This window comes from Pogoniulus pusillus, chromosome 10 (assembly GCF_015220805.1).
Source record: "Pogoniulus pusillus isolate bPogPus1 chromosome 10, bPogPus1.pri, whole genome shotgun sequence".
NCBI classification, from domain to species: Eukaryota; Metazoa; Chordata; class Aves; order Piciformes; family Lybiidae; genus Pogoniulus; species Pogoniulus pusillus.
The window spans coordinates 33,864,455-33,886,956 of record NC_087273.1 but is presented as its reverse complement, the minus strand read 5'-3'; the positions used below and the strand labels follow the sequence as shown (position 1 = coordinate 33,886,956).

General features: G+C 43.9%; 1 protein-coding gene across 11 annotated transcripts in view; it reads right to left on the bottom strand.

Moving 5' to 3' along the window:
• The window catches only part of PTPRM (protein tyrosine phosphatase receptor type M), a 598,091-nt gene that overhangs the window by 192,167 nt on the left and 383,422 nt on the right, over positions 1-22,502 (bottom strand). For 5 of the 11 annotated variants that reach the window (XM_064150185.1, XM_064150178.1, XM_064150183.1 and 2 more), the window contains one exon: positions 17,491-17,520. The exons of 5 other annotated variants lie outside the window; for them this stretch is intronic. In XM_064150185.1, the coding sequence (XP_064006255.1) occupies positions 17,491-17,520 (30 nt within the window). The remainder of the gene's footprint in view (positions 1-17,490; positions 17,521-22,502) is intronic. One more of the 11 variants, XM_064150179.1, reaches the window with a different exon arrangement.

The window sequence follows — 22,502 nt, the reverse complement described above, 5'->3', positions numbered from 1 at the left end:
TTTAAAAGGGCCTGTAGTCATTAGGATGCGATATCTTTAAGCTTGAGTAGGAGAGATTTAGACTGGATATTAGGAAGAAATTCTTCACTGTGAGGGTGGTGAGACACCAGAACCGATTGCAGAGAGAAAAAAAAACATTTATAACATTGAAACTCTCATCAAGAAAGCTATCATCCATCAAACAGTCAAAGTTCTATCTTCTACTGAATGTTTCTGTGCTTTCTCCATGCGTATGTCAGCACTGCGTACATCTGAATACTTCATCATGGACTCACAGTCACTAACTTAGAATCATAGGAAGCTTTTGATTGGAAGAGACCTCTAAGATTTTTGAGCTCAACTGCCAACCCAACATCATCATGGCTGTTAATCCATGTCCCAGAGTGCCACATCTACATGGTTTTTTGGAACACCTTCAGGGATAGTGACTCCACCACCTCCACTTGACCACTCTTCCAGTAAACCCAGAAGTTGTTATGAACGATATTTTCTGCTTCTAGACTCCATGCCATTGAAAAATCACCTAATAATGATGCTTTGAAATGAATTTATTTCAGGTATGCCGTGAGAACCATAATCAGCTACAAATCCTTTTGCCCTATTTGCGTTGACTGCATTTGCCTTAATTAAAGTCTTGCCTAATTACAAAGGTCAGTCTGCACCGATGCAGAAAGGAGAGACCAGTTTATTCCACTTCACAGACCTCCAACTTTCCACTCCTTCAAACCATTTGGAAGAGAGTCTGTTGGTGAGATGTAAACAGTGCCAGGCTGAAGATGCTTATCAGTAACCTACCATACTAACAAAAAGTGATCTTGAGTTTACTAAGGGGACACAGATTGCCTGTTCTCTAACATGCAGCAGCCTGTCACAGAAATAAATGCATAGTCCTGGCTGCAATTAATTTGATTCTTGTTCTTTTAAAGCTTTATGTGTAGATTTAATTAAAGCTTGCACACAGCAAATGCTTTCAGGAGCTATCTACATTAAATGGCTTTTTCTCTTAAATTAAAGCAGCAAGGAGAGGTTATGATTCAAAGAACAACAGGCAATCGTGAAATGAAAAGCATTTCTTAATACACCAAGCAATACCTTGTTTTGACATAAGGAAACATGTGTTGCTGTGGGTGTTGAATCACAAAACTGCTTTGGTTGGGAAAGACCTCCAAGATCACAAAGTCTGACTGTGTGCTTTAAGCTTTGATCTTAGTCCCTTTGAAGTGACCCTTCCACGGGCAATCACCAAACAGGACCACAGACTGCAAAGCATGATCCACTATACCTAAAGTATCATCCAACACTCACCTTTAAGTAAACTGTAATCTACCTAAACCATCAACCTTCATAAACCATAACTTCCTCTACCTAAATGGGCATGTTACACCAAATAGGAATGTGTTGGCCAAATCCATACTGGAACACTCACTTTTGGCTACTGCCATCACCACAGAGGAGGGAAACACACAATCACTTCCCCCTGGGAGATGTGGAGTGGGATAATTGCTCTAAACCAGCTGTTCCTCTCATTTCTGTATAACTGTGAAATGCACAGGTTAGCAAATGCTTTGCTTTTCCTTCTGCCAAGTCAGAGATGTCTGGGGTAGCTCTAAGCTGTGTCTTCATGATCAGAGGAATCAGGGAATGAGAAGGAAGGAGAGAAGTTAACTCCTTTTGCAGGTGAACTGAGCATATCTTAGATGCCCCTTGGCATTTGGTTCAATGTCTCACCAAGGGATCTCAGATCAAATGCAGAAGTTGTGCTGAGCTTCAGCTGCTAGAAAGAGAAATGTGCCTTTTTCTTTTTCTGTTCACCAACTCAGAACTCACAGGAGCAGCTATTTCACAGCACAAGCCCTACAAAACTCTGGTCTGCCCCAACTGCTGTCTCTTTTTATTGGGATTACTGGTGCTGGCTGGCAGAAGAATGAACAAACAGAATTATAGAACCATAGAAATATAGAGTTGTTTAGGATGGAATAGACCTTTAAGATCATCAGGTCCACCCATTCACTCAGCACTGCCAGGTCACCACTAAACCGTGTTCTGCAGCATCACATCTGCACTACATCCCATCAGGGTTGGTGACTCCACCAGTTCCCTGGGCAGCCTTTTTCCCAGGGCTTGACAAACCTTTTGGGGAAGAATTTTTGTTGCTAGTGTTCAACCTAAATCTCTTCTGCACATCTTGAGGTCATTTCCTCTTGCCCTATCTCTTGTTAGGAGGGAGGAGATACCAACCCTCACTTTCCTTCAACTTCCTCTCAGGGGGTTGCAGAAAGCAAGGTGGTCTCCCTCAGCTTTCTTTTCTCCAGGCTGAACAACTACAGTTCTTTCAGCAACTCCTCACGAGACCTGTTCTCCAGACCTGTTTCTGGATCTTATCCTTCTTTTACTTCTTGGAGTGAAGAGGCCAAAATTGAAATGAGCATTTGAGACGCAGCCTCACCAGTGCCAAGTACAGAAGGACAGTTGTTGTCCTTGTCCTGGTGGCCACGCTTCTGCACATATAGACCAAGATGCTGGTGGCCTTCTTGGCCACCTGGCCACATGCTGGCTCATCCTCAGCTGGCTATCAATCAAGACCTCCAAGTCCTTTTCCACTGGGCATCTTTCCAGTCACTCTGGCCCAAGCCTGAAGCTTTGTGCAAAACTTTGTTGGCAGTCCTATAGATTTCTCTCTGTAGCACACACTAAAAGCTACAGTTTAATCATAACAGCAGTAATAATAAAACCTTTCTTGCACACTTGTAAACGAAATAGAGCCATGACTTTAGTATCTATGCTAAATCTTGTAAAACATGTTCTTTCCCACCAGGGACTGAGGAAATGCCAGGATCTGCTGGATTTGGAAGCATATGGCACAGGCCATTGCTCTGCTTCCTGTTTTGTGTAGTTTTTGTGAGGCTCAGTTTCAGAGCTGATGCAATCTTCCTAACTGTAGCTTCCATGTGGGCCACTGCCCTGGTAGAACAAGACAGAATTCTTGCACTCACTGTCAGAGATGGAGGCAGTGGAATGACCAGGAGTGGTAGAAGAACAGGATGCCCAGAGAGGTAGTTGAGGCCCCATCCCTGGAGGTATTCAAGGTAAAGCTTGACAGGTCTCTGAGCAACCTGATCTAGTTGAGGATGTCCCTGCTTAACTGCAGGAGGAATTGGACTAGATGACCATTGGAGGTCCCTTCCAACCCAGACCATTCTATGATTCCAAAAAAGCAACTGAGATATGGTTCCTTATCTCTGGTGACAAAGTTCATTGAATCATAAAATGTTTTGGTTTGGAATGGACTAACTCAACTCCCCTGCAGGGAGCAAGGACACAACTGGATCAGGTTGCTCAGAGCCCTGTCCAACCTGGCCTGGAATGTTTCCAGGGATGCAGTATTTATCACCTCTCTAGACAGCCTGTTAGTAATTCACTGCAGGAACACAATGACCAAGAAAAGTGTCAGAAAGGAGATTTGGAAGCGAATTGTGATTTGGGTCAGCCAGATGCTACAGAAAGGCCATGGCTACTGTTCTTCCCTCCAGGAATCTTCTGGTCTAGACCACAGGGGAATTTAAGGGACACTGTAGATAAGCATAGAAATGAAAAGCAGAGGAAGGAAAAGCAGCCAAGATTAGAACATTTTCACGGTGAAATTAAGAGTCAAGACTGACACAAGCTACAGTGAGGTGAATTATTATTAACCTGGCCATAACCCCTGCAGATAGGCTTAACAAAGGTATTTCTGCCAAAGCATCTCCCATGGGCTTCAGGGGTCAGAGAAAAGATTGCAGATAAGAAGCTCAAACCAAAATATAATCAGACAATAGATGTTATTACAATGCTAATAACTATGACATCTCAGTACCCTCTGCTGACATCAGTCAACAGAGAGTATCTTGTTACAGTTGTTCTTATCTGCATCACAGAAGTGACCAAGCCTGTGCTTCACTGTAGCAAAGTCTTAGGCTAGATTCTGTGTATGATTTCCTCTACACATTTTATTTTAAGCATTGTTTTGCTGCTTGTCCTCCTCCAGTCCAGCAGAACAATGTTCGCCTTATTCCTTTCAGTTGAACCTTTTCCAGATATCCTCTGTTGACCAGGTCAATATTTCATTAAGTTATTTTGAAAGCTAACACTTCAGTCTTTCAGGAAAGAAAAACCCCACAAGTCTTTAGCAACATAACTTATGAAGTGATTTTTGCTCTTAATATGCAGTGTAGCTTCTTTACTGTTCACACATTTGCAGTCACACAAAGTTTAATGGCAGGTTTGGGGGTTAAAGAAAATGAGTTTCCAATGCCATTTCCCCTCTTGCACAATAAATACATTAGAATAAGGAAAAAAACCCTTTACTTTCCATCTGGATATTTCAAATGAAAGAATCTGGAGTCAGCTTTGAGGGATCTACAGATACAGAAAATGCAATTTCAGAGTTAAACAGCTAAACCACTTTCCCCTCCCACCCCCAGAGAAAGAGTCTTAAGGTGGATGAAAATGATTCACCTTCCATTCTCTTTAAAAGTCTAATTCAATAATGATGGTAGGTGATGGCAACATCTCAGTGCCTAAAATGACTGTGACAACAAGAATGGCTGGTTTGGGAACTGAAGGTTTTACTAAGCTACAAATCATAGAATCATACAATCAACCAGTTGGAAGAGACCTCCAAGATCATCCAGGCCAACCTAGCACCCAGCCCTAGCCAGTCAACTAGACCATGGCATTAAGTGCCTCATCCAGGCCTTTCTTGAACACCTCCACCACCTCCCTGGGCAGCCCATTCCAATGCCAATCACTCTCTCTGACAACAACTTCCTCCTGACATCCAGCCTTTACTTTGCCCCGCACAACTTGAGACTGTGTCCCCTTGTTCTGTTGCTGGTTGCCTGGCAGAAGAGACCAACCCCCACCTGGCCACAGCCTCCCTTCAGGTAGTTGTAGACAGCAATGAAGTCACCCCTGAGCCTCCTCTTCTGCAGGCTGCACACCCCCAGCTCCCTCAGCCTCTCCTCACAGGGTTTGTGTTCCAGGCCACTCACCAGCTTTGTCACCCTTCTCTGGACACGTTCCAGCACCTCAACATCTCTCTTTAATTGATGAGCCCAGAACTGGACAAGGACTCAAGGTGTGGCCTGACCAGTGTTGAATACAGGGGGAGAATAACCTCCCTCGTCCTGCTGGCCACACTATTCCTGATCCAGGCCAGGATGCCATTGGCTCTCTTGGCCACCTGGGCACACTGCTGGCTCATCTTCAGAGTACTATCTATCAGTACCCCCAGGTCTCTTTCTTAGAAAGGACCTCTAAGATCATGGAGTCCAACTGTCAACCTAGCATCACTGTGACTACTAAACCATGTTGCAAAGTGCCATGTCCACACCTGTCCTGAACATCTCCAGAGATGGTGACTCTATCACCTTCTTGGGCAGGCTGTTACAATGTCTGACCACTCTTTCCATAACAAAGTGTTTCCTAATATCCAATCTAAACCTCCCCTGGCACAATTTCAGGCCATTTCCTCTTGCTCTGTCACTTGATACTAAGGAGGTCAACTACTGTCAACAGGTTAATCAAGGAATTAATTCCATCCACAGCTTTGTAGAAAAGACAGCTCACCCTGGTAGACTGGTCACATTAATTCAGCAAGGATCAATATGGGACAGCAAAACAAAAACTCAAATCCAAAGGTAGCTTCTTTACTACTTTATGTCACTGTTCTCTTTCCACTCCTAAATATAAGCAATATCAATTTTCAGGCAAGCAAAAAAGCAGCAAATTGATGCACTTCATTTTTCACCATGAAAACAAAGAACTAATCCCTGATGCAAGTAATTACCATGTTCATTCAATCTTTCTTTAATCATAGAATCATCAGATCTTAGAACAGTAGAGGTGGGAAGGGGCCTCTGAGGATTATCTAGTCCAACCCTCCTGCTGCAGCTGGAACACCCACAGCAAGTTGCACAGAATCACAGTATCTAGGTGGGTTTTGAGCACACTTAGAGAAGGAGACCCCACAGTCTCTCTGGGCAGACTGGTTCAATGCTCTGTCATCATCAAGATAAAAAAGATTCTTCTTAAGTTCAAGTGATCCCCTGCCTGGTTTGTGACAGCTGCCCCTTGTATCATCACTGAACATCACTGAAAAGAACTTGTCCTTAAAGATCCCACTATGATTAAAGAATCCATCCTCATGAACTCCATCCTTTAGATATTTATATGCATTGGTAAGATCCCCTCTCATTCTGCGCTTCTCCAGGCTAAACAACCCCAGGTGTCTCACCCTTTCCATGCAAGAGAGATGCTCCATTCCCCTAACCAACTACTGTCAACAGATTAATCAAGGAATTAATTCCATCCACTGATTTACAGAGAAGATAGCTCACCCTGGTGAACTGGCAGCACTAATTGAGCAAGGCTGAATATGGGACAGCAAAAGAAAACCTCCAATCCAAAGGTAGCTTCTTTAGTACTTTCTGTTCCTACCCTGTCTTCCTTTCCCAAATGTATGCATTATGCTTCAGTGTTATAAATACTAAAGAGGCTTTCAGTCTTATCCTACAAGAGTATATGGAATCTACAGTTTCTAAAAGCAATCCCAGTCTTCAATTTGAGTCCCTGTATGCTAGCTTGGAAAAGCAAGGCAAAGCTTTTATTAACATGGAAAGAATCAAATCATCTCCAGATAGCATAAGCATGTATTTTCCCTGCAGTTTCATTGGCTTCCCAAAACAGTGTACAGTGAAATTGCCCCTTTAAGGGCAGAAAAACCCCCAAACCTGGCTCATCTGCAAATATACTGCTTGACACTGAAGGAGCAAGGACAGTGGCTGAGTGTGATGGTGTGAGCAGCACAACAATTAGTCACTTCTGACACTTCAACCTCACTCACTCTCTGCTACCCATTTATTTTGGAAAACCCACCCTCACAGCGCAGTGCAGAGCAGGCTTTCTTGCTCTACACAGCTGGGCTGATGTGAATGAGAAAAGCCTGGGTCGTTTCAGAAATGGCTGTGGCTTTCCTACATAGAGGCATTAGAAAAGCAACTCGGAGTAAATATGTAAAAATGCCCAGAAAATATAACAGAATCTTGGAATCCTAAAATGCTTTTGGTTGGAAGAGACCTTTAATATCATCAAGTCCAACAGTTAATCCAGCACTGCAAGGTCCCCACAAGCCCACGTCTCTCAGCACTACATCTACACAGCTCTGAAATCCCTTTAGAGGTGGTGACACCACCACTGCCCAGGGCAGCTCATTCCAAGTTCTAACAAAGCTTTCACAACTTGATGCCATTTCTACTTGCCGTGTCACTTGTTAGTAGGTTCAAGATACTGACCCCTGTCTGGTTCCAACCTCCTTTCAGGAGGGAGAAGGTCTCTGCTGCACCTCCTCTAAGCTCCACAACGCAAGTTCCATCAGCCTTTCCTCACAAGACCTATGATCTAGATCCTTCAACAGCTTCATTACCTTTCATAGCATCAACCAGGTTGGAAGAGACCTCCAACATCAGCCAGTCCAACCTAGCACCCAGCCCTGTCCAGTCAACTAGCCTTTTCTTTCAATGCACTTCATTGCTTCAACGTCCTTGTAGCAAGGGCCCCAAACCTGAATCCAGTGCTCAAGGGGTGGCTTCACCAGTGCTGAGGAGAGGGACACAAAGAATGCCCTGGTCCTTCTGGCCATGCTAATCCTGATACAGACCAGGATGCTGTTGGCCTTCTTAACCAAATGGGCATGTGCTGGCTTGAATCCAGCCAGCTGTTGACAAACAACCCCAGGTCTTTCTCCACCAGGCAGCTTTCCAGAGATGCTGTCTCAAGCCTGCAGCACTGACAGACTTTTCTGATGCAGCACTTGGCCTGATTGAACCTCATCCCATTGGCCTTGGCCAATTGATCCAGTCTGTCCAGATTCCTCTGTAGAGCCTTCCTAGCTTCAGGCAGATGAAAGCTCCCTCTCAACTTGGTGTCATCTGCAAACTTCCTGAGGGTGCCCTTGATCCCAGATCATCAGTAAAGGTATTAAAGAAAGCTGGCTCCAATACACAGCCCTGGTGAACACCACTAGTGACCACTCACCAACAGAATTTAGTCTGTTCACCCCCATCTTTGAGTCCCACCATCCAACCTGTTATTTACCTGTCAAAGCATACACTTGAGCCATCAGCAGCCAGTTTCTCCAGGAGAAAGCTGGGGGAAACAGTGTTAAAACCTATACTAAACTCTAGATAGACAACAATACCAGAGCTGCTACTTCACATGAGTGATTGAGTACCTCTGTTGCACCTCAAGGAAGGTATTTCATAAAGTCAGATCACTGCTCTGGGTGGCTCACATGATTCATAAAGAGCTAATAAAAGAATAAACAATGAAAAGGATTTACTTACTGGTGGTCTGAGTGTTAAGGAATACTTATAACATTTTTTTCTACAGAGAGATGGGAATGTTAGTCTTGCCTGAGAAGCAATACAATCAGATCCAAAAGAATCAGAAGACACAAGGAACTGGTGTAAGAAATGGTGATTTCAGATTACAGTTTTTCACATGATGTGGTATTTCCATTAAAAATAACATTCTAATTCTGAGATTGCTTAGCAGCTCGTCATGAAAGCTAGACATCACACCTCTGTACTCCAAGCATATGGCACACAGCCCACAAATCTATTTTTCAGTGATGGTGACTTAGTAAATCATCCTCTTTGCTATTTTGGGCACTGTGTAATATGCAAAGATTTCAACATCCTGGCATTCTAGGCTTTGTATTATGCAAAGATTTCAACATGCTGGCATTCTAGGCTTTGCCAGGCACGCCAAAACTCAAGGGATAGCCCCAGATCATTTAAGTCTGGCTTACAAGACAATTACAGAAACCCAAGTTTATTTTGGGTTAGGTGATTCTGTGATCCAAGTCTGTGTATCTCTGCTAAATTAAAGATTCAGAAGAGATCACAGGCACAGTCTAATGGATCAAACACATCAAAACAGCTCAAACACAGTCTTGTTGCCTCTGTTCAGTGCTCCCCTCCACCTGTGAGACACAAGCTGAGGAACTTATTCTCGTTTCAGGGGTAGAGGAAGTTAAGAATATTCTTTCTAACCCTTTTCTTAGTTTTAAAATTGCTACAGAAGTTTCAAAGATGATGGATAAATAGCTCCTGTGATTTTTCTAGACATCACTCTTAATTTCAACACCAATGATTGTTTTGAGACTTTATGACTCTGATGATGAGGGTCATTTTGCTAATATTAGATCCTTGTGTTTTCTGCCGTTAACAGAACAAGAGGAAATGGCCTCAAGTTGCACCAGGGGAGGTTTAGGTTGGATATTAGATGAAACTTTTTCACTGAAATGGTTCTCAAACCCTGGAACAGGCTCCCAAGAGAGGTGGTTGAATCCCCATCCCGAGAGGTGTTTAAAAGAGGAAGAGATGTGGTGCTGAGGGACATGGTTTAGCACCATACTTCATAGAGTTAGATAATGGTTGCACTTGATGATCTTAAAGGTTTGTTCTATCCAAACCCATTCTACAGTTCTATGATAAAGGTCAACCACTATGGGGCTGAGAAAATGAACCCCAAATGAAGTCTCAAAACAGAGCTGCAGCACTGAAAATCTGCTCTCAAAGCAAGAAACACAAGAGAACTAAACAGGCTCTCAGACTCCTGAACTCAAGCCAGAGACATAAGAAAATTGTAATTCAACTGGGCTTCAAACTACCAAATGCTCATGGAAACAGGAGGAAGTATATTTCTAGCCACATTTAGAAGCAAAAGTTCAATGTTTAAAGAATTAATTCTCTTGTAGAAGGAATTGTCTTCTCTTTGTGTCATAAATAGGCAATAGGACCTCTAGTCCTGTATCATCCATTGACAGTAATGTGTCAGTATTGCTTTAGGCTTCTAAATGGAGATTTCTAGACAGAGGGGATACCTGTGATGCACTTCTCTGCTACATTGCCTGACTAGATGATCAGTGCTGGGACAAATAATATCACAGAATCACAGACTGGTAAGTTTTGGAAGTGACCTCTGGAGATCATCTAGATCACCCTTCAAGAGCAGGGTCACCAGGAGCAGAATGCCCAGGATCACAACAGCCGGGAAGGTTTGGAATCTCTTCAGAGAAGACTCCACAACCATTCTTAACAGCCTGGTCCAGTGCTCTCTCACCCACAATGGAAAGAAGTTTTTCCTCACATTCAGGTAGAATTTCTTGTGTTCCAATTTGTGGCTGTTGCCCCTTGTTCTGTTGCTGGGTGATACTAAAAAGAGCCTGGCCCCATCCTTTTGCCTCCTGCCCCTTAGAGTTTGATCAGCATTGAGAAGATCCTCTTTCAGGTTGTTCCTCTCCAGGCTGAACAGTTCAAGCTCTTTCAGCCTTTCTCCCATAGAGAGATGTTTTAGACCCTTCAACAACTTTGCAGTCGCCACTGTACTCTTTCCAGTAGTTCTTTGTCTCTTTTAAACTGGGGACCCGCCCAAAAGCCCTCCAGGTCAAATTCCCAGATCCAAAAATCCATTTCATATAAAGTTCTCTCATCAAGGCCATACCAGATATTAAACTGCTAAAACCATATGCCAAGAAGCCACTTCATACTAGAGAGATTTTAATGTGATGACTATTTTACAGGGCTACTGGGCAACAATTGTCTCCTATTTCCCTGCTGCACCTTTCAGAAACTGAAATGACTTGTGAAAAGGCACAAAAATAGAATCACATCACGCATTGATCTCCTGTGCATCATCATGGCTGAGCAAGTACTTAAATTCAGTAATGATCACAGCATATCATTTTGATTTCGAGTTCAAACTGAGGGACAACATGAAAATGCACCTTTGCTACTTAGTATTTTAATTGGGTGCACATCCTACTCATAGCAGTAATGAAGTCCTTTCTTGAAAATAACTTACAGCAGCTATGATCTAATTCTCTGCCCCTGCAAATTGAATTTCTCAAACTATCCATTAGGTGCCAGTATCTCAAGTAAACTCAGGATGGTCCAACCATTCACTCCCTTTGATGCTTGGATTTGCATGAATCAGCTATGTTAGTTAGAATTGTTTTGGCTGGAAAAGAACTTAAGGTTGTCAAGTCCAACCACAAACCTAAGACCACCATGGGCATTAAAAAAGGTCTTGAAGTGCCATGTTCACAAGCTCCTTAAACACTAACAATCAATAATCTCCAAGGAGAGAACCCTTATCAAAATGAAAATCCCAAATATAGAAGTTAATGTTCATCAGTCAGGACAGTGGTGCTCCTTAAAGAGCCACAGAATTGTTTTGGTTAAGATCATTGAGTCCAACCAAGAACCCCAGACTGATAAGTCATCACAAAACCATGTCACTCAGCACTGCATCTACATGGCTTTAAATCCCTCCAAGGATAGAAACTCCACCACTGGCTCTGGGTAGCCTGTTCCAGATCTTGAAAACCCTTTCCATCCAGAATTTGTTATATATGTCCAATCTAAGCCTTCCCTGGTGCAACTTGAGGCCATTTTCTCTTGTTCTATCACTTGTTACTCAGGAGAAGAGATCAACCCTCACCATGCTTCAGTCTCCTTTCAGAGAGTCATAGAGAGCGAGAAGGTCTCCCCTCAGCCTCCTTTTGTCCAGATTGAACAAGCCCAGCTCCCTCAGCCACTCCTTACATGCCTTATGCTCTGCAGCCTTCACTGGGCACACACCAGTACCTGGTTAAGGTGTACCTAGTTCATCTAGCCATAATTACACAATACACTGGTGATGTCCTTTTCCTCCTCTGGCCAGCACAGCAGGGGTTTTGCCCAGCAGAAACCATGTCAGGAGAAAGCAATCATGCTGAAAACACCAGCAAGTGGCACTAACAACACCATCTCCGTTCTTGTTCCCTTCATGTGGAATCAACTGCAAAGTCGAAAGAGCTGCTGCAGGGTTAATGAGCAGTATTAAATTTGCTCTGAACTGAAGAATGGAAGAACTCATACAGGACTGACTATAGACAGACAAACTCCAGACTACTGCTTGTCTCAGGTGAAAGATTAAAATATGCCTCAGTTCACACAGAGAGAGAGTGAGGAAAGGAGCTGGCAGAGGTATTTAAGCCCACTTAAGAGAGTCACACAGAATCATAAAGGTTGGAAGTGATCTCTGGAGATCATAGTCCCATCCCTTTGCCAAAGCAGGCTCACCTATAGCAGGTTGCACAGGATGGTGTCCAGGTGGGTTTTGAAAGACTTTAGATAGGGAGACTTCATCACCTCTCTGGGCAGCCTGCTCCAGTGCTCTACCATCCTTAAGGTAAAGATGTTCTTCCTCATGCTTAGATGGAGCTTCCTACGTTCAACAGCAGTACTCAGTTTCTTCTCTGTAACATCCCTTGAGTAGTTAACTGGTAAGCACAATGAAATAATTCTCTGCCAAACATGCCCAGCTGTGGGTCCACCTCTGATGACTGCATTCAGTTTTGTGCTACTCAATTTGGGAGGGACAGGGATCTACTGGAGATAGTCCAATGGAGGGCTATGAAGATCATCAAGGGTCTGGAGCACATCCCTATGAGGAGGGGCTGAGGGACCTCAGGCATTTTGGTCTGGTGAAGAGAAGACTTAGAGGGGATCTAATCAAGGTTTCTACATGAGGGCTGGGAGTCAAGAGGGAATGGACAAACTCTCTTCAATTGCACCCTGGGATAGGACAAAAGAGTAATGGGTATGAACTACAGCACAGAAAGTTCCACCTCAACATGAGGAGGAACTTCTTTACTGTAAGTCACAGAGCACTTGAACAGGCTGCCCAGAGAGGTTGTGGAGTTTCCCTCACTGGAGACTTTCAAGACCCATCTGGATGTGTTCCTGTGTGACCTGAGCTACAATCTATGCTTCTGCTGTGGCAGAAGAGGTTGGACTTGAACTATGGAGGTCCCTTCCAACCCCTAACATCCTGTGATCCATCAAGGGCTCCAAGCATCTGTCAGTTATTCCATTTCTTAAATTTTGGGATGAATCTAGAAGTGTCAAAGATCGCAGCCTACCGAGGAGGAGTCCACAGCACGCAAGACAATAGTAACTATTTCAGACGGTCCCTTGGATGGTACAGCTTGAATTTACAATGGCTAATCAGTAAAGCTGAATAAGATACTCAGTGTAAAAGTGGTAAATTAGCAGTGGCAGAGTACTTCCAATTATGTTTCTCAAAATATAGAACATTTTATAATCCACACTGACTTCCTCAGCTAAAAATAAAGCTGTAATGAATTCTGCATTCATCTGAGACTTCCACTGATTTCAATGTAATTCTGTGGTGCATAAAGAGGTGGAGAATTTGGTCCAAAATATTTCCCCCTATTATGGGTCGATCTTGTCTGCTCCTCTGAGGACTCATTGCTTTTCTTTCACCAGAAAGGGAAGAAAATGATGCAAGGGCAAAATCACCCAATTTCTTCTCACAGAATTATGGAGTCTAGAAGGGACCTCTGGGGATCATCTACTCCAACACCTCTGCTAAAGCAAGGTCAACCAGAGCAGGTTACCCAGGATGGAAATGCCCAGGTGGGTTTGGAATCTTGACAGATAAAGACTCTGCTGTTCTGTCACCCTCACAGGAAAGAAGTTTTTCTTCATGTTTAGGTGGAACGTCTTGTGTTCCAGATTGTGCCTCTTATCCTGTTGCTGGACATGACAGGAAAGAATCCAGCCTCATCCTTTTGACCTGACCGATTTAGAAGGTCCCCTCTCAGGCTGCTCTTCAGGATAAACAGCCCTGAGCCTCTCAGGCTCTTCTCATCATTATAGAGATATGTTCTAGTCTCTCAAAATTATTAATATCCCTCCATTGGAGCTCTCTTCAGCAGTTCCTTGTCTCTTGAAGCGAGGATTCCAGAAATGGATGTAACACTCCAGATGTGACCCCACTAGGGAAGAGTAGAGGGGGAGAGAGAGGGAGAAAAACCTCTCTCAATCTGCTGGTGACATTCTGCTTTATGTGCTCCAGGAGATCATTTGCATTCTTGGCCAGAGTAGCACAGTGCTGGCAATGTTGTCCACCAGGACTCCCAAGTTTTTCCCTCTGGAGCTGCTTTCCAGCAGGTTAACCCCTTACCTGTACTGTTGCAGGGGGTTATTCCCCCTTGGGCACAGGACCTAACACTTGACCTGGTTGAACTTCACAAGGTTCCTTTCTGCCCAGCTCTCTTTTGAAGGAGTTAATTCACCCAAACTATAAAGCCACTGAATTTGTATCATGATCTTTTTGAGAATCTGCTGTGAGAGTGTTCTAAATAATAATCAGAAGTCCTATTCCATTCACTATCAACACTCTCTATGATTACAGGATCACAGTGTGTTAGGGATTGGAAGGGACCTCCAGAGATCATTGAATCCAATGCCCCTGCCAGAGTAGGATCATAACATAGCACAGGTCACACAGGAACAGGTAGGTCTTGAAAGTCTCCAGAGGAGGAGACTCCATGACCTCTCTGGGGAGCCTGGTCCAATGCTCTGTGACCCTTACAGTAAATAAGTTCCTCCTCATGTTGGGATAGAACTTCTTGTGCTGTAGTTTATACCCATTATCCCTTATCCCATCACAGGGCGCAACTGAGAATAGTTTGTCCCCTCCTTCTTGACTCCCAACTCTCAGATACTCATAAACATTGATTAGATCCCTTCTAAGTCTTCTCTCCACCAGACCAAAAAGCCTCAGGTCCCTCAGCCTCTCTTCACAAGGCAGTGCTCCAACAAATTGCATAATCTGTTTGTACAACTGACAGAAATCTTCAATTCTTCCTTTTTTTCCCCTCTTTCTTCCCACTGATAACACAAAAATAACCCCATACAAATTCTCTGAATAATGAAAGCATTTCATTTAATGTCCCATCTGTTTCTAGCCTATTTTTTGACTTTGCCTTGAGACATGAAATAAATTAAAATACTAATTAAAATACAATTAATTATTATGGCAATGACCTACTGCTATTTTTTTTTTACATTCTAGAAACAATATTGAAATGCTCTCAAACTGATATCTTGGTTTTACTGAAGGCCTATTTCATGGAAAATGTGGACTTTTCATCTTGGGAAAAGAAACAAAGTTTGAGATGCTGTATATGTCATAGAATAGAATCAACCACGTTGGAAGAGGCCTCCAAGATAATCCAGTCCAACCTATCACTCAACACCATCTAATCAACAAAACCATGGCACCAAGTGTCTCATTCAGTCTCTTTTCAAACACTTCCAGGAATGGGGATTCTGCCACCTCCCTGGGCAGCCCATTCCAATGCCAATCACTGTGCTAAGAACTTCTTCCTAGCATCTAAATCTCCTCTGGTGCAGCTTGAGACTGTCTCCTTCTTCTGTCACTGCTTGCCTGAGAGAAAAGACCAACCTCCACCTGGCTACAACCTCCCTTCAGGTAGCTGCAGATCTCCTCTCAGTCTCCTCCTCTCCAGACTAAACAACCTCAGTTCTCTCAGTCACTCCTCATGAGACTTTCTCTAGACCCTTTGCCAGCTTTGTTATCCTTAAGTACATCTCATTTCATGACTAACCAAGATCCCTGATACTTAGCTAATCCAAAAGCTGTCTTTATTCCTCACAACTAAAAATGAGAAAAGGTGGCCAGTTTTGGAAAGGGATTTGCTAAACTCACTGAAGAACCCTTTGCATTCACCACCTGCTGACAGCAGGGAGTGAAACAAAGGCTTTGGGTAAATAAAGAATCCTGAATTGCTGCTACTAAGGACTGTACCAAAAGGGAAGTTATGACTTACTGGAAGGTAGGCTTCATCTTGCCCTCTTTTTTTTTTTAGTGTTCTCTCATTTGAAATTCATTCTAGTGATGGTGACTTGTGGTAGAATAGAATAGAATCTATCAGGGTTGGAAGGGACCACAACAATCATCTAGCTCCAACACCTCTGCCATGCCCAGGGACACCCTACACTAAGGCAGGCTGCCCAGAGTCCCATCTAGCATGGTCTTAAACACCTCCAGGGATGGGGCCTCAACCACCACCCTGGGCAACCCACTCCAGACTCTCACCACTCTCATGATGAAGAACTTCCTCCTCACATCCAGTCTGAACCTACCCATCTCCAGCTTTGCTCCATCCCTCTTAGTCCTGTCACTACCTGATAGCCTAAAAAGTCCCTCCACAGCTTTTTTGTAGGCCCCCTTCAGATACTGAAAGGCCACCAAGATGATCATCTCAGAGCCTCCTCTTCTCCAGACTGAGCAACCCCAACTCTTTCAGTCTGTCCTCATAAGAGAGATGCTGCAGCCCTCTGATCACCCAGTGGCCCTTCTCTGGACACACTCCAGCACATCCACATCCTTCTTGTAATGGAGGCTCCAGAACTGGATGCAATACTCCAGGTGAGGTCTCACCAGAGCAGAGTGGAGGGGGAGAATCACCTCCCTTGACCTGCTGGCTACACCTGTCCTGATGCAGCCCAGGATCTGTTTGGCTTTCTGGGCTGCAAGTGCACACTGCTGGCTCATGTTGAGCTTCACATCCACCAGCACTCCCAAGTCCCTCTCCTCATGGCTGCTCTCCAGCCACCCACTGCCCAGCCTGGAGTTGTGCTTGGGATTGCCTCCACCCAGATGCAGGACCCTGCACTTGGTCTTGTTGAACCTCATGAGGTTGGCATGTGCCCAACTCTGCAGTCTGTCCAGGTCCCTCTGGATGGATCCCTGCCCTACAGAGTGTCTGCTGCACCACACAGCTTGGTGTCATCAGCAAACTTGCTGAGGCTGCACTCAGTGCCTCTGTCCATGGCACCAACAAAGATGTTGAACAAGACTGGTCCCAGGACTAATCCCTGAGGGACTCCACTTGTCACTGGCCTCCACTTGGACATGGAGCCATTGACAGCCACTCTTTGTGTGTGGCCGTCAAGCCAGTCCTCTATCCATTTGGTGGTCCACCCATCAAACCCATGTGTCACCAGCTTGGATACCAGGATGTGGTGCAGGACAGTGCCAAAAGCCTTGCTCAGGTCCAGGTAAATTACATCAGTCGCTCACCCCTCATCTATTCATGTTGTGACCTGTTCATAGAAGGCCACCAGGTTTGTCAGGCAGGTGTTTGTGCATGGTCATTACTCATGACAAAGTAGTAATACGTACACAGCAACAACTGGAAATGCTTATGCCTCTGTCTAACCAAGGCTGTACCTCCACAACACAAACGAGGAGGAAGCCACTAAACAAATTGTACAACATAGTTAGGCATGAAAAATTCTCACAGGTGTGGCAGTGATATTTACACCTACTACTTTTCAGTGAAGAAAGTTAGTTACATAGCCACATTCAAAGGACTCCACTGCACAGCATGAGGTGTAAGAAACCACTGTAAGGCTAAATATTTCATGACACTATTGACCAGGTTGTTTTTCACCTTGATAAAACTTTTACAAAGCTTGCTTTCATAAAGGAATGTTCAATATTAGCATTCACTACTTATGCATGGAACAACATGGCAGAAAGTGTATCTCCAAAGAAGTTACTTACAGGTAATAAGTGTAGGAGTGATAGCTTCTTCTGCCATGATGGTGGAAGGATTAGGCAGTGGTGGAAAAGATGAAATGGAAGGAAAGAAAAGCCAAATATTAATGTATGAAAAATCAAGATGAAACTGAGACCAGAACTGGTGACACAAATGAAAGGCAGCAAGAATGCATATCTGAGTATCTCATGCAACATGTCTGGACCAGACAGATGGCATATCCAAACTCCATCAAACTTTAAGCAATACATAATGCATCTCCAACTATTAAATCAAACCACCTTAAAGCACACCTACTATCTAGGTATTGTTAGATATTTAATGGATATTTACCTCTGCATATACTACACACACAAACAGGCCAACTAAAGTGATAGAACACTTTTGATTGCTCCTCAGATGCATTAAAAATAAATATAACATGGTCTTAAAAATGATAGCAATGCAGAATTTCAGAACATGGATTAAGAAGCTTCTTTCAGAGTAGAATTTCTGGATATCCCTTTTTTTACTTGGTGGAATTATTTTCTGCCATTGGCAGGACAGAAGGGAAAAATGAATGGCCACAGCTTAGCTCAACTGAGTGAAAATATTCTTGCCACACAGATAAAAAGGTTACCCTTGTTTGATAAAATTATTTTGGTGGGAATTCCCCATGGGGCAGAGGGAAAAATAAAAACTGTTCTGGTGTCCCTGTTGTTTCTGCCCACGTGAATGTCACAAAGAGGAAGCTGGAGATAGAGCACCATCATGTTGAGAAACATGGAACAAGTCACTCTTTCCTCCACCATCTCTTGCACAGTCAGGTCATCCACTCAGACATGCTCTGCTTCAGCCCAAAGTAGAGAAGCCCTCCAGCTATGATCATACCATGGTTTGGAAGGGGCCTTTCAAAGTCACCTAGTCCAAAATCCCTTCCCTAAAGAGGGGATATCTTCATCTTCTCCTTTCCCCTCTTCCTGTTCTTCCCTCCCCCCTCTCTCTCATTTCACCTCTCTTCATTCCTCTCTCCCGTTTCTCTTCTTCTCCCCTCCCCTTTCCAAAACGAGGCTCTAAATTTGCCACATGCTGGATTTTTTTTGTCCCTAAGCTACATGGTAAGGACAAAAATATTTATCTATCTGTCTAAATCACTGGAAAACTAAAAATAAGCTTGAGTAAACCTACTTTACTGCAGAATACAGAAACTGCCTGAATAAAAAGGTCAGAAGCTTTTTTTAATTCACATTTCACAAGCTCATTCTAGGTATGGCTGAAACTGAATCATCTTTTTTAACCTTTTTTTATTTCATTAAGAATTTAGGGACAATCTAATTGATTAGTTCTTAGCATAGGGTAAGCTTTTCTTTTAGGAATGCTTCTGAAGTTCCCCCTGACCTTGTATAGTATTTTAATTGATGTTCTACTCTGTATGCCACACAGAGGGAGAACATGAACTCATATGGGCCGTGGTAATTCTTCTCTGTGTGAGATGGCCTGCATTGCTCAGAGCTCTGAAGCAGATCTTACTGTGTCCTGAGATGAGCATATTGGTACTCCAGAAGAAGTTAAAGCCTGGAGCTGGATTTGATGACATTTCAAGGTGCAGGAAACCTCAGACAACTAGGTAGGAAGGTATGTGTGACCACTTTCCTCCTCTGTTGTTCCCAGCAACAGCCTTTTTAGAGAGCTGCATGAAAATGTTAACCACAAAGACGAACAACTGCAGCTCCTTAACAGCATGCCCCAGTTTCTCTTTTCTCCCATGGGAAGTTTTGCCTTTACCTCTTGCTTCTCAGCCCAATTCCACAGAGTACTTGCAAAACTAATTTCTTTATTGCTTCTTCTGATGCAGACAACAAAGCATTTGACATTGCACCTGAAAACTGTGTATACAGTGGCAAGAACAGGTGTGAACTCACCTGCATGTGCAGATTTGTGCTAATGACACTAGTCTGTGTTGTATCAGAAACAATAAATGTACCACAACTCAGTTATGGGGCCTCTGTGTTGTTTGATTCTGGATGTAATTGAGTTCCAAAGAGAACGGAGGCACAGAACAATGCCAAAAGTATAATATCTATTCACTGCAAAGAGTTTGTCTGCTCAAGGCAACTATTCCTATCAATGAGTGGATCTTTTATTCAGAAAGGCAGCTTGCTTTTTCGAGACCCCAGTGTTTCCCAGACTGAATGTCTCACTGTTCCTGGAAGAGCTCAACCCTTCACAAGATGTTAGGAGTTGGAAGGCACTTCCACAGATCAAGACCAATCCCCCCCTGTCAGATGAGGATCATAGAACCTAGCACAGGTTGCACAGAAACACATCTGGAAAATCTCCAGAGAAGGAAACTCCACAATCTCTCTGGGAGTCTTGTTCCAGTGCTCTGTAAACCGTAAAGAAGTTCATCCTCATGTTGAGATGGAATTTCCTGTGCTGTAGTCTACATCCATTACCCCTTGTCCTATCTCAGGGTGCAACTGAGATGAGTTTGTCTCTTCTCAACTTACTGCTTTATATTTGGGTTTTGAAAATTTCCCCTCCCCAAGCTTTGTATAAAGCTCCAATTACAGAATCACGATTGCACTAGGTCATCTAGTCTAACCCTACCTCTGCAATGAACAAGGACACCTCCAACTAGATCAAGCTGCCTAGAGCCACATTGAGCTTTCCTAGGTTCCCATGTTTCAGAGTTATGCTAAAAGACAGTTTGCAATCAGGGCTTTCAAAGAGAGGTGTGAAATTGGCAGGAGAGAAATCCCTGGTGAGTAGTGACCCTCAGAAAGAGTTTGCTTCTTCTGTGACCTGTAGTCTGCACAATCTCTGTCCACTTTTTCAGTTGCAGAGTTCTTAGCTATGAATGCCAAGTCAGGCAGGCTCTCCACAGCTGTGACATGTTTTGACTACCTTGATTGCATGCCAGCTGAGAATACACACTACAAAGGCAAATATTTCCCTGGTGGATGAACCTCTGTATCCAAAAAACATGTTGTAGAGTTGATCTTTGTCAAAAGATTCTTCCAGTGAGGGATTGAAAGGCAGTTGCAGTGTGGCATCTCTCTGGCCAGCTGTGACCAGCTTGAGCAACTTCTGATTTCTTACTGATCTTCTAAACTCATTTCTCTTCTCTGCTTCACAAGAACAAAAGCTTTAGACAAATGCTTGCAGCAGGTTCACGTTTTACCTGATATCACAGGATCATAAGGTGTTAGAGGTTGGAAGGGACCTCTGCAGATCTCAGAGCCCAGATGCCCTGCCAGAGCTGGGCCATGGCATCTATAGACAGTAAGTGCTTTTCCAAAGAGGTAAAGCTGCAGGGTTCAAATCCACACGTTTCAGATGTCAGGCTCTGAACCTCATATTTTGCTCGTGTTCAAAGTGTAGTTGTCCAACACAGTGTTACATGCAACTGTGTTAAACCAGAATATTGTTACTGTAAAAGCATAGCAGTGGAACACAGAGTGGGAGGGAGTGGGTTGGAATCTGGGTATGCATAACACAGTCAAGACTTCACCTGGTGCTGAGTAAAGCTAGTTTTAACTTAGTTATAAAACAAGAGATAGTTTTAGCCACTCTGACATATATAGTGCCAAACAGACTTAAGTTTTATTCCCTTTTCCTTGCTAGGGATTCTCAGACACTTCCTTCATGCTCATTCAAGGCTCCTCAAAACATCTCACAGATTTATTCCTGTCATTTTTTACAACTTTACAAGTGAGCAGAAAGAAGCAACTAAACAGAGAGGAGTTTAGCCTGAGCAAGAAAGCCCAGCCAGCATCCATGAGGTTAGACTGACCAACAGCAATCTGCCCTACCTAGCTGGGGGGCCACCAAGGCCCCCCAGCCTTTAGATACCCTTCACCAGTCACCCAGTGTGCACCATGGGTACTCACCAGTGATGACAAGAGGAGGATCCCTCTGCCCAGTTGGGCACAGCTTAGGAGTTCTGCCTTTACTGGGGCAGATTATAAAGGGCAATGGACAAGGAGGGCAAAGTGGTGACACCTGGGGTGGGAGGAGACTCAAATAGAATCCAGGTGCTCTGAGTTTGGGGGAAAAAAGAGGAAAAAGTAGGGTGGGGTGAGAAAGGGTGGAGGTGGTGCTGAAAGGAGGGAGATGAAAAGGAAAAAGAGAGAGATGAAGATGAAAAGAGAAAGATGGGCAAAATGTAGGAGATGGAGAGGAATGGAGGAAGACGGGGTGGTGGGAAGAAGAAGATAGAGAGAAAAGTATGGAGATAGAAAAGGAGGAAGAGGGGGAAAATTTGAGATGGAGAGGAAAGGAGGGTGATGGGGGAGAAGTAAGACACAAAAAATAATAAAAATGGAAACTAGACTGTAGTGTCTGCATTGAAACCAGCCTTGTCATGACCAACCCTTTCACAGAATCACAGAAACAGTCAGGTTGGAAAAGCCCCTCAGGATCACCAAGTCCAACCCATATCCCTACTTCACCCTAAACCATATCCCTGAGCACCACATCCAAACAACTTTTAAACGCATCCAGGGTTGGTGACTCCACCACCTCCCTGGGCAGCTCATTCCAATGTCTGACCTCTCCTGCTGGGAAAAAAAAATTCCTGTTGTCTAAACCTACCCAGTTGCTGCTTGAGGCCATTCCCTCCTACTCTAGCACTAATTATGTGTGAGAGAAGGTAACTGGACCAGCACCAACTTTTCCACAAGGTCCTTTCAGGTAGCTGTAGACAGCAATGATGTTTCCCCTCCACCTCCTCTTCAAACTAACCATCCCCAGCTTCCTCAGTTGCTCCTCATAAGATTTATTCTCCAGACCCTTCCCCAGCTTCGTTGCTCTCCTCTGCACTCACTCCAGCACCTCTGCATCTCTCTTGTATTGAGGTGCCCAAAACTGGACACAATACTTCAGGTTTGGCCTCATCAGTGCAGAGTACAAGGGGCAGTCACCTCCCTACTCCTGCTGGTCATCTAGTCCAAACTTATCTGCAGTCAGCAGGGACATCTGCAACTAGATCAGGCTGCCCAGAGGTTCCAGTGTTCCAACACTTTCATGGTAAAGA